The following is a 12,479-nucleotide window of genomic DNA, read 5'->3' as shown; positions in this document are numbered from 1 at the left end:
AGTTTACTAATATTAAAAAACATTTTTAAAATGTTTTTACATTTTAAAAATTTTCTTCATCGCTATAATCAAAAAGTGACTGACACTTAACTTTTTTGGGGATTGAATTGAGTCCTCCGTGTCGCTGGTATCAAAGAATGTATGGAATCTGGATTTTTTGGGGGTTGCTGAGTCATCTGAGTCAGTATATACTATATTTTGCTTCCGTGGGGTTAGTGGTTGACGGACTATTCTCGTTGTCAATTCAGGAGACGGTGTGTTTAAAAACGATTCGAGCGGAGATGGTGTTCTTGGTCCAGTGACGGTTGACGCTGACGCAGTACCAATAGAAGATACTGGTCTGGGGGTACCCGTCCTTGATAAAATAGATGATGGTGTCGTAGGCGAAAATTCTTTTGTATCTCGTGAAATAGATTCAACCTGAATTTGCCCAATTTCAAAATGTGTACACGTAAGGTGCACACAATAAGCAACTTAGTGGCCTGCAGTGAATAATGTTAGGAGATTTTGAGCTCCATGTGATCTGGTGAATTTTTAAGGTCCCTTTGAAGGGGCGTACTTTGTTAGCATCGGCAATTTTTTGTATATCAGATACATCATTATTAATACGAATAATGTCAATGCCTTTACAGCCGTGCGATTCTGTAAGCGTTGTTTAACAAACTCGCACGTGAATTTGGTGTGAGTTTTCAAATTGGCATTCTGTAAATTTCATTGTAGTGCCGAATCTACACTAGCGCCCCTCGCGGGTGAATTGAACTAGCAAGCGTGAGTTTTTTTTACTAAAATGTATGAGTTGACGTTTGAAACGGCATTCTGTAGTGTAAATCACGTCGAATTTCGGCAAGAACTTCGCATCGCAAAATCATTTTATTTGTCAAATCAAAAGTTAGTGTTTTAAGTGTTTGTTGTGAGTGAGAATATACGAAAACGTTATAAACCGCTGTTAATTATTAAAAAAATACTATTAATTAACAAAATTGCACTTTAAAATAACTTTATTCTTCATCGATATTTTATGGAGCGTATGTTTTTATTGAAAACATTGTTGAAAGAGGCTGACGCTACGGATCAGCGTGAAATGCGTCGACCAGCCTACGAAATTCACAATTTATTACTTTTAACTTGAGATGACGACCATGTAAAAGTATAAAGAAAGTGTATAGATTGTCGAAGGATCATATGAACCAGTTAGGGTGTGAATTACACCCTTTGATGAAGACCACTAAAAGCCATTGAAAAGGACTTTCAACTCTTATAAAGGTAGGTATTCCACGTGGTAAGATTGTGTCTTTATGTACAAAATAGGTACTTTATAACATATTATTAAAGTTTACCCATTTGTTTATATCCAACTCTCCCATTATTGTAAAACAATACCACTAAACTAATCTACCAAAAATATCTTGAAAGAATACAAATTAGATTCTCTAATAACTATGTGTATTGTTTAATGATTATTTCTTAGTTTCAGTTATTGTGCACCTTGTTATTTTTGGCCAATTGAAGTTACCAAAAAAATCATAAAAGAAAATATAAGAACATATTTGTCCCAGACATCCCAGTGTATATCTGAGGTTGTGGAGGCTCTGAACAACCCAGCAACTATATATAAATATTTAAGATTCCCACAGAATGCTCAAGAATGGCAAAAGTTGAAGGAAAAGCAAAGAAAAAAGAAGGTGGTTTAAGCTAAATAAAAGAATGTTTACTTCATAAAAAATTACCAATATTAATGAAATGCTAAATATTGCAGTTTTTATGAAAAATTTAGAATCCTTTGGGTTATTGGGTGTATTGATGGGAAGTTGATGGCCTTAAAAAGATCTGCTACCAATAAAAAATGGTTTTACTGTCGCAAAGAATATCATGCAAGAAATGTACAATTTGTAAAGCTATTAATATTTTTCGAAATTCTGATATGTAATCCATAAACGAAATGTGTATTAAGAACCTATCTATTCAGATTGTATTCATTTCAGTTAAATTGTAATTGTGTATATTGCTATAAGTTATTGTGAAATTTAGTATTTATCTTAAATAAACTTTATTCAGTTATAATCAAAACAAAATAAAATTTAGTCAATGACAGCAAGTAATGACCATTATAATTATTTAACATCTTTTCGGGCCTTCTGTATATTGTCAACGTTCCAACCTTATGACACCTTTTGCTAATTTTTTTTTCATTGCTTAGATCGGTGGACGAGCTCCCAGCCCACCTGGTGTTAAATGGTTACTGGAGCCCATAGACATCTACAACGTAAATGTGTATGGACTCCAATATCTACAAGGTCCTACCACCAGTAATTATACAAATTATACCACCCACCCACCTTGAGATATAAATTCTAAGGTCTCAGTATAGTTACAACAGCTGCCCCACCCTTCAAACTGAAACGCATTACTGCTTCACGGCAGAAATAGGCGATAACGCTATGCTATGCTAGCTAATACCTGCTAATAATAGCTAGCTATTGCTAATATGGAGGAAGATACTCCTGAAGCTTTGTAGCACCGCCTTCATTCCACTGCCCGTAACTCAGTGGAAAGAACAATAGGTATATTAAAGAGTAGATTCAGGTGTTTGCTGATCTACAGGGTGCCAATTTACCACCCTGATAAGGTAGCAAAAATTGTTGTTGCGTGTTGTGTTTTGCACAACATTTTCAATTGTGCAGAGCTGCCAGTTCCCATGATTTCAGATGATGAGATTACATGTACATTATGGTGGTCATGTTGAATTACTTTGTTAAATTCTACTAATTAGCTAACTTATAGTGTGAAGTAACTTCAAATATAAATTAATGATTTATAAAAATAGTTTTATTCAATAGTTATATACAATAGTTTTGAAATTTGTTTGCATCAGTAACTTATGTGGAAATACAGGTTTAAAATTGCTAGCTGCATCTGCTAATTCCACCAACAGTTCATCCTTCTTGCAGATTGTCGACTATTCATTCCCCCATGGTTGTAAGTTTCATTAAGTTATATATGGTACTGTGTTCAAAAATGCTTTGGACGACACACATATGAACACCCTGAATCTTCACCTGCAGTTCCTCTATCCACAAAATTCTCTCAGTAATTTGAGTACAATCTGCTTTTCATTGTAAAAGTGGTGAAATAGCAGGTCAGGTGTTGAGGTGCTGAAAAAAATAATAAATTTATTTAAAAACAAGGTTAGGTAAAATACAATGTTTACAATACATGCAACAAAATGTTTTTATTTACAAGTAACAGCATTATACACAAATCAATGTCCCTAATATGGTGGTTCAATGAATAGGTACTTTGACCTGAATAAACACTTACATATCAACCCAATCTCTTGACTAACATGTGAGACCTACTGTGGCTGGAGCTACTAGTAGTACCATCACAATAAGTAGAAGTTACTTGCATTTAGTTAGAGGAGGATGATTGCAAAATAGGTGATTCTTGATGTAATGCGAAAAAGGCAATAAATATTAATTTTTAAAATGCAAGTTTTGTTTAGGTATTTATTTAAGATAATTAGGTATAACATACATACCTGTATGTTTGCGATTGTTCCAATACTGATACATTTTCCGAGTTGGCTATAAATTCTCCTTACAATATTCTGATGATGTGGATTAGTATTTTCAATCTGTTGTAGTTCCTTAAATATAATAAAATAGGTTATGCCTAAATTTTGTTCATTTATTTTAAGCTGAGTATGCAGCCTTTAGCCAACATAATGTCAGTTTAGTCAATACTCTGGCACTGCCTGCCACCCCTGTACCAGTATGCACACCCTTTACCATAGATACAGTCACCTCTGCATCAATAAATACATTCCAACAACATCAATCCAACTTGCAATACCTAAATTGTTAATGATTTGATTTATTTAATTCAAAATAATTTTTTTGTTGGTGAATTTGAGATACAAATAAATTACCTTCATGCCCTGTTAAAATAGAACATCAATAAAAACGTAGTAGATAGATATATCATACATAAATAGATGTTAACATGTCCTAAATATCTCACCGGGAATGGATCTTAACTGACAAGAGAATTTAGTTCCTATATTTTTTTTATAATCCTTGTTCTCTTATTGAACATGTTGAGATTCGATTAATCCTTTTGTTTCGCTAGCTTTTAACCCAAAACGTTTATCAATGCCTCTATTTGCGCCAATGTCGGATGAGAAGAACGCTCTTTAAATCTGTTGGTAATATATTTAAATTTTACATTAAAAACGAATGGATGAAACATTGATAGCCTCAAATTAACTTTTACTTACCTCATAATTTTTATTTAACGTTAAATTCACTCACAAAGTAACAACAAATCTAGAAAAAGCAAAATAAAAACTTCCGACCGCTCGAAATTGTTTTGAAAACAATTAAAATTTTGTTTTTTAATTCTGGTATTCGCCAGTGCACGCAAAGGAACTTAGCGTACAGCCAGAAATTACAATTAATTTCATAAATATATGACTTTTAATTTTCTTTTTAGATATATTAGATGTGGTTTAGACACCAAAGCTTAAATTCATAGTATTTTCTTACAGAATGCTTCTAAATACAAAGAAAAACTGAAACCGGTAAGCTTCGATTTACATTTGCGTGTATACGGCTATCCCTAGTAGTATTGTAAACAAACTTCGTTGTCACTTCACTTCGCTCGAGGCAGGGTAATTTAAATTAGTGTTTACAGAATGCCAAATCAAGGTCATTCTATTGCGAATGCGAAGTGATGGAGAATTTCGTAGTGAGATGCGAGTTCTTGTTTGAATTTTAGAGAATCGCACGGCAGGTGCCTTTTAAGCAATCAACAAAACTGTCAATATCTGATATGTCTTGGCCATTTGCAACAGCCTTGTCACATGTGCGTTTTACACAGCCACCTACGCCATCAGGAGCACCTTTGCCATGGCCAGCCTCACTGAAATGCCACACAATAGTTTCTACATTTGAAATTTTGCTCACATAGTTTGCTAACATATGGAACATTGTTTTATTACGATATTGAGTAGCAGGTCCATCACTTAATATATGCAGCTCTGTCAAATCTGGTGTAATCAATTTAATTTTTTCAATTACGGGTTTCAAGTGGGCGCAAATGAGTACAGGATCGTGTCGTAAGTTCTCCGAGACAGTGCAAATGGATGTTGTTTTTATAAGGTTTGTTGGTGGCTGAGAATCAACAGAATAATAAACGCAAGTGTGTAACGAGAGTTGTGATTTGGATCCACCAAAGTGGGCTGACTGAACTTCTGATCCATATTTGCAGGAATAATTTTCTGAAAAATCAATATGCAGTAAACTTTGTGATGGCGATAAGTTTTGTTTAATATATCGAATAGCCTTGTATTGGTTCATTATATTTGCAAGATGTTGCATAAATGTCGACAAACTTATATTAAATTTATTAACAAGTAATTGATGAGAAGTTCTGACGCATTCTTTGAGTGCTTTTTGACATAATTTTTCATTGCCTTTAATTATTTGGGGCACTTTCTTAGTGACCCATTTTTGGTAAATAATCGTGTCATTCCCATTGATGACCGTATAAACCAAAGTTTTTTCAAAACATAGGGTACATGTTCGTTCAAGACAAGAAACCCTCAGAATGTTATCACAGCAAAGCGACCTGGCAACATCAGTGGCGTTAGAAAATGATATTATCTTAGCTTGATGTAGAGCGCTAGCAATGTAATCGTTATTGGCATGTTGACGACACAAACAGGTATTTCTAGAAGTTGTTTTAGGAAATATCACCCAAAAAGGACGATGTCTACGAAATGTCTCATATGATATGTTCAAACCCGTCTTATTGTTAAATATCTTGTGTAGATTGAGAATTGTGTCATTCAACAGACGTATTTGCTTTTTTACTTTACGTCGTGTGATAGTCTCTTTTTTGCCTGCTGTGAGTCTGCTATGCTCATCGTCAATAAAAAAGTCATGTATTATTCGTTTGACTAGTACAGTGTTACCTCGTTTCTGTCCTTTTTTAATTCTGTGTAGACGCATTCTGTATTTAGCTAGCTTTCGTTCTAAAACAATTAATCTATTTATTAAATATTCATTTTTAGCCTTCAATCTTCGTTTATTCCGTGCAGCTACTGCTTTTCCTGACCGAATTCGTGAAAAAGATGAACTTGAAGATGATGGTTGTGGACTTGAAGGGGGTGTATTTTCGTGTAACATTTGCTCAGTCGTTCTTTTTATTTTCTCTTTCTCACGTCTAAGTTTTGCTTTCTCTCGCCACATTTTCCGTAATTGTCGCTGGTCTCGGGGTTTCAAGTCTTTAATGGTCTTAATCAGCCCCTCTTCTTTTTTACGATGATACCTTTCTCGGTCCTTTTTGCGTCTTTCTTCAAGAGCAACAGAATCTAACTTTGATCTAGCTCTACGCATACTTAGTTTTTTTTGCTCACGCCTACGTTTTTTCTTTTGTTCTTCACTCAGTTGTAACCTAGATCTACTTGAACGTGGCATCATGTACCTGGAACAAATTAAACTATATTTACTGCTATCTACCATACCATGCAATAGATACAAACAAGCCAAACCCTTTTAGTTTATACGCAAGAAGCGTGTCTTGGAGCAGAGGTCTAGCAGGGGATATAAATCGGCTACCGATGATACACAATGCACATTGTTTACGTTTACAAACAAGCTGCTGAATCAGTTGGAAAACTTAAGAACGATTTTCTGTGGACACTTTCTTTCGTGTTGGCATTGGCCAAAATACAAGACAACCTCTTTTAAAATTCATGTTATGTAGATTTAATAGCATGCACGACCAAAGGAGTCAACGTCATCTAGTTAAGAGATAAGTGAGACCGTGTTTTTCGTTTTGAAATCAATAATGATCTTTTCTGCAGACATTGTCTTTCGCGTGGACATTCAATTCCACATAAAAGGGGTCCACAGAAAGGACATTCAATAAAAAAATCACAATGCTCTTTTAGTTTTTAAGGTTAGAAAATAAGACACAAACATTTCCGAAATTACTCCATGAACGGCCATACGGCTACGTGATAATTGTTGAAATCAATAATTACTTACCGAAATATATCAGGAACAGAAAAGTTCTACCGATCTTTTACGAAATCACCACTGAATTTATAAAAAATATTCCGAACGCTCGCCAACGCTCAGTAGCTGTATCCAAAATGGCCAATGCTAGCTTTATAATGTGGCCAGTATAAAAAAAATATGGTGAGTAGTTCTTTTAGTAGATATTGATTTTTTTGGCGAAATTTTAAGTCCACAGAAGTGACGCGGTTGCGTGTAACTAAATGTTTATTTAAAATTTTATTATAAATTAATCTATTTATAATAATTATATGCATATTTTTAAATATTTGACATATATACTAAAGATATATTTGCATTTTATTATACGATAACTCTCACCAAACAACAATAAATGATATCGAAATGTAGCAACTTTTTTTTTTTTTTTTTTTTTTTTTTTTTTTTATGATTGAAAGTTTACTGGTGGCCCGAAGGCCTTTCCAGTTTCACCAGGACAGGTGGGCGAGCAAAGGCTCAGCCAAGAGGGGTGGGATTTGCTAACAACTGCCGGAGCGCCTCCGAAGGAGACCTAACAACTCAAGAGCAATTGTTTCGCGAATGAATCTACTACCGGATCGGAATCGCGACCCGCTGAGAAGATCCGGCGAGAAACTCAGCGGGCTGATGCATGGGTTAGGTTGCACGTCGACCTCTTTGTCGAGTTCGACGAGTACGGTTACCGGGGTCCCTAAGCCTGCCCCTAGTATTAGAGCTGAAGGCATCTAATGCAAAGGTTATTGGATCTGATGGATCCGTAAGGACGTGTCTAGGGCGTCGACGGTGACTGGCTCCTGCATGATCAGGATTCGGGGAGTAGTCAGCGGCGGCAACGATAAGGCGATTATCATGACGCATAGCCTTATCGAAGTATCGTTCCGACGCTGACTTCATGTATTTCCGAATTGATTCGAGGCCCAGGTCGTCGTGTAGGTCAACGTTCCTCACGAACCACGGAGCCCCGACAGCTAACCTGCAAAAGCGGGATTGTAGGGATTGGAGGGTGTCTATGTGTGTGCGGGCCGCGTGAGCGAACACCACACTCGCGTAAGTCATGACGGGCCTTATGCAAGTTTTGTAAAGTGTCACCTTGTTCCGAAGGGACATTTTACTCCGCTTACAGATCATGGGGTAGAGTCTACCGAGAATAAACGCGGCACGGTCACGGACTGATTTTATATGCGGGCGGAATGTCATCGATGCATCCAGGGTAACGCCCAGGTACTTGACCTTCCTGGCCCAGGGTATGGGTTGTCTAAAGAGAGTAATCGGGGGTGTGAGATTCCTCCTCCTAATCCGGGAGGAAATCCGTGTGGAGCTTCCCCTCTGAAATAGCACCGCAGTACTTTTCGCTGGGTTGATGTCTATGCGCCATTTTCGGAACCACTGTCCTAGGGCTAGGGCTGCGCTCTGAAGCTTCTTCGCGATTAGGGACTTATTTCTACTAGAATAGTAAACAGTCGTGTCGTCGGCGAATAAAGCTAAATGGGTCGGCGGTGACCGAGGAATATCGTTGACGAATAAGCTAAATAGGAGGGGTGAGAGGACAGAGCCTTGCGGGACTCCAGCTGTGAGAGGTCGTGGGGAGGAGCGGGTTCCCTCGACTCGATATCGAAAAGAGCGGTTCGACAAGAAGTCCCGTATGATGAGCACGAGACTATCCGGCACGCCCATGTTGAATAGTTTGAAAATCAAACCATTGTGCCAGACTTTGTCGAACGCTTTTGCGACGTCGAAGAAGAGAGCTCCCGTGTATAACGGTTTTGGTCGATTAAGCCCCACAAGAATGTGCTCCGTGAGGCGGTGCACCTGTTGAACGCATGAGTGATTTGTACGGAATCCGAATTGTTCATCGATAAGAATGCCCTTGGATGAGACGAAGTCTCTGAGGCGTTTGTAGAGCAGACGCTCATACAGTTTGCCTAGAGACATGAGGAGGCTAATCGGGCGGTAGCTCGTCGGATGATTTTTTGGTTTACCGGGTTTATGTATGCCGATAACGTCCGCTTCTTTCCACACCGCGGGAAAGATACAGTTCGCCATAGCGGCATTGAAAATAGATGCCAACATCACGATGAGTTGGACGGGTAGAAGTTTAATAACGCGGTTGGATATACCGTCGGAACCGGGAGCCTTGCGAGGACGTAGGTCTTTGATCAAGTCTTTAACTTCCATCGGGGTGACGGGTGGTAACGCATCAGAGGGTGGCAAGGAGGCTCTGCGTTCTACCTCACTGTCTACTAATTCTACATGAACAGGGTCCACGGATTGAGTGCTGGGCGTGCACTGGGTTTGCAATGTATCGGCCAGCAGCTCTGCTTTTTCGTCATCATCGAACGCCGCGAGTCGGCCTGAGGGGCCTACGAGGGGGGGCATAGTTACTACCGTATCCGATTTGAGAGTACGAGCTAAGCGGTAGTAAGACCTTTGGGAGGGCGCGAGTCCTTCTAAGAAATCAGACCATCTGGCATCTCGGACTTCGGCGATGCGAGACTTTACGTCGCGTTGTAGGGCACGCATTCGAATACGATTTTCCGCGGTAGGATACCTGTCGTAGGCGCGTATCGAGGCGTTCTTAGCTCTAAGGAGTTCCCTAATATCGTCGGACAATTTGAAGCGGTGAAGGAAGTCCTCCGCTACAACTTGTTTCGATGACCTATCTAATGTCGAGGTGATGTGTGACGTTAAGATGTCTATGGCTTCAGCGGTATCCTGAGGAGACGGGATAGAGTCCGGGTTAAACGGGAGCGATGGTGGATCAGATTCAGCCAGGCTGATGCCCAGCGTGTGCCAATCCACCACAGTCCTCGTGACGGGAACGGAATCGGGAGCGCGACCGAGCTTCATAACGACGGGACGGTGGTCTGAATCTAACTCTGAAACTACTTCGATCGAGTGTAAGCGCAGAGTTACGTTTTTTAATAACGCTATGTCGAGTATATCCGGGCGATGCGCGATATTTAGCGGGTAGTGAGTCGGGGTTAGCGGAGCGACGATATCGAAGGCGAGATCATCGACTAACGCGTCAAGCCGCCTGCCATTCGGGGTTGTGGTGTGTGAGTTCCACCTGATGTGTTTACAATTTAGGTCGCCCGCCAGAATGACAGAGCTCCCCATACCGAGCAGCGCCTCGATATCACTGCTTAGAACGATCTTATCCGGTGGAAGATAAACGGACGCGATAACGATCGGCGCGTGTCCCGTCAGTGAGATTCGGCACACTGATGCTTCGATATTAGCGAGCGCGGGAGGATCGAGCGGGACGCAATGCAGGGCTCTTCTATAGTAAATGACGGTACCACCACCACGGGCAGAGAGCCTGTCGTTCCTGACCATGTTATAGTTCGCGATTTTAGGGTCACGGCGCGCGGGCTTAAGTAGGGTCTCCTGCACTAAAAAGATATCAATTTGGTGGTCACGCAAAAAGTCAGAAACCTGATCACGTTGATTTGCGAGACCGTAAGCGTTAAAAAATCCTATCGTTACGGATAGGGGCTTTATTCTAGTTATATACGCCATTGATTACCGGCGGAGTGAGGGGAGGACGTACGTATTTAATGACGCGTATACGTCGGCGTATTCCTGCACAACGGCGATAAAGTGTTGTGCAGTGGAGGCAGCGCGAATGGCGTCGCCCAAAGCGTTAACGCGCTCAAAGTTGATCGACTGAAAGAAGTCGATCGCTAAAGCGAGATTGTCGGACGCGGTCGGAGGGCAAGTCGCGGGAGAGGGACGAGTCGCGGGGGCGGGACGAATCGCGGAGGAGGGAGTTGTAGCCGTGTTCGTGTACGGCAGCGGTTTTGCCCAGGCCGAGACACTGGGCACCGCCGCCGGAACGAACGCTGGCTTAGCCTGCGACGCAGAGGGTGCCGAGGCTTTGATGTCTGGGCCGGAAGCTCGGAGGCGGTTTTGGCGGGCGACGCGGCGATTTATTTTAGGGGCTCGGGGGCAACCACGGTAATTCGCGGGGTGACCCTGTGTTCGACACAGGACGCAGCTAGGCGGTTCCGTCGCGGTTTTTTGGTCGCGAGCGCAGAGGGCCGTGGCGTGATCGCCCAAACACTTAACACATCGGGGGCGCGCGTGACAGTTACGGGAAGAGTGCCCGTACAATTGACAGTTATGGCACTGGCTAGGAGTGCCTTTTTTATGGGGGGCTTCGACAGCGATACCAGAGAGCCTACAGACGGTCTGTGTGTTAAAGATTTTCTTACCCTCGGGGGTAGGCTGGAGAGCGACTAGAACCATATTATATGGCTCCCTACCGCGACCGGTGTGCATACGGTGCACAGAATTCACTGGTAGGCCTTGTTCTAACAGGTCGGCTTTTACGAGCTCTACATCTAACTCTTTAGGGATTCCGCGAATTACAACGCGGAGTTCGCGCTCCTCCTGGAGCGTATACGTATGGAAACTTATACGCTCCTTACGGAGGTAAGAAGAGAGGGCCCTATGGTCGTCGGGTGTTTGAACCTTAATTTGAATGCCGTTCGCGAGGTTACGGGCATTCGTGAAATTTATATTTTTGGCCTTAAGGGCCAGGCAAACTCGATCCCAAGCTGCCTTCTCCTGAAGGATAACCGGGGGAGGGGTCTGGGTTTTATTTTGTGCCACCGGACGCGGCGACGGAGTGGCACGGGCTGGGGGCGCAACGGGAGTCTGAGGGCGGGGGCGCGATGCGTTCACGGCTTTGCTAATTTTAGCGGCCGCGGGAGCTCGAGACTCCGCGGCACGCTTCTTACCCTTCTGTACCAAGGTGAATCCATCCGTCGATGAGGCGGGGGCGAGGTCGACCTCCATGTCCGAGTCAGAGTCGGAGCACGAGGAGGCGGGTGCAGGCGACCTACGAGCAAGTGTAGGTGTTTTAGAGGGCGCGACGGAGGCCGCGGATGATCGCTCAGCTGAAACGATGGTCACGGCGGACGACGCAGCAGCTTTTCTCGCCAGTATAGGCGACACGGGAGCGGCAGGCACGACAGAGGCTGCGGTGCTCAATGCAGAAGCTCTGCACGCAGGTACAGGCGACGCAGGAGCAGCGAGCGCGGCGGAGTCCTCGAGAGGGCTCGCAGTGTGATTGGCCTTGAAGGCCAAAAACTCCGAGGCGAGCTGTGGGTGGCGAAGTCGGAGGAATTCCGCGAATACAGCGTCCATGATCGCTGAGTACCCAGGTGGGGCGGCCCCGGGTCTTGAAAACACTCGCCTTGCGGCGAGGCCCCAACTTCTCGGGCCTGAGCGGTTCTATTGAACACAGGTGGCAATGCGGCGCGATTACTACAGGACAAAGAAAAAGCACAACAAAACAGAAATTACGAAAAGAAACAAAACAAATAAATACTTGCAGGAAACCACTTTGTCGGCAGATGTACCACGAACACAGAAACAACAAAAGGAAACAAAACAAATAAAAACTTCCAGAAA

General features: G+C 42.0%; 1 protein-coding gene and 1 long non-coding RNA gene across 4 annotated transcripts in view; one reads left to right on the top strand and one right to left on the bottom strand.

Annotated features, from left to right (window-relative positions):
- The first annotated feature begins 1,123 nt into the window (after nt 1–1,123).
- On the top strand, nt 1,124–2,821 carry LOC119630749 (uncharacterized). The gene is made up of 2 exons (XR_005246427.2): nt 1,124–1,263; nt 1,469–2,821. It is a non-coding gene; the product is annotated as an uncharacterized LOC119630749 (long non-coding RNA).
- Nucleotides 2,805–12,479, bottom strand: part of LOC134198688 (uncharacterized) — a 14,441-nt gene continuing 4,766 nt past the window's right edge. The window contains exons 1-5 of one of the 3 annotated variants that reach the window (XM_062676787.1): nt 7,053–7,368; nt 4,277–6,486; nt 4,021–4,198; nt 3,539–3,646; nt 2,805–3,152 (exon numbers count right to left, since the gene is read on the bottom strand). In XM_062676787.1, the coding sequence (XP_062532771.1) occupies nt 4,773–6,482 (1,710 nt within the window). In that variant the 5' untranslated portion in view covers nt 6,483–6,486; nt 7,053–7,368 and the 3' untranslated portion in view covers nt 2,805–3,152; nt 3,539–3,646; nt 4,021–4,198; nt 4,277–4,772. Of the gene's footprint in view, nt 3,153–3,538; nt 3,647–4,020; nt 4,199–4,276; nt 6,487–7,052; nt 7,369–12,479 lie in introns of those variants that run through there. The other 2 variants (XM_062676785.1, XM_062676786.1) reach the window with 2 other exon arrangements.

Source organism: Bombyx mori, chromosome 28 (assembly GCF_030269925.1).
Source record: "Bombyx mori chromosome 28, ASM3026992v2".
Classification (NCBI taxonomy): Eukaryota; Metazoa; Arthropoda; class Insecta; order Lepidoptera; family Bombycidae; genus Bombyx; species Bombyx mori.
Note: the sequence above shows the minus strand (reverse complement) of the source record. Positions and strands in the feature narration are given on the sequence as shown.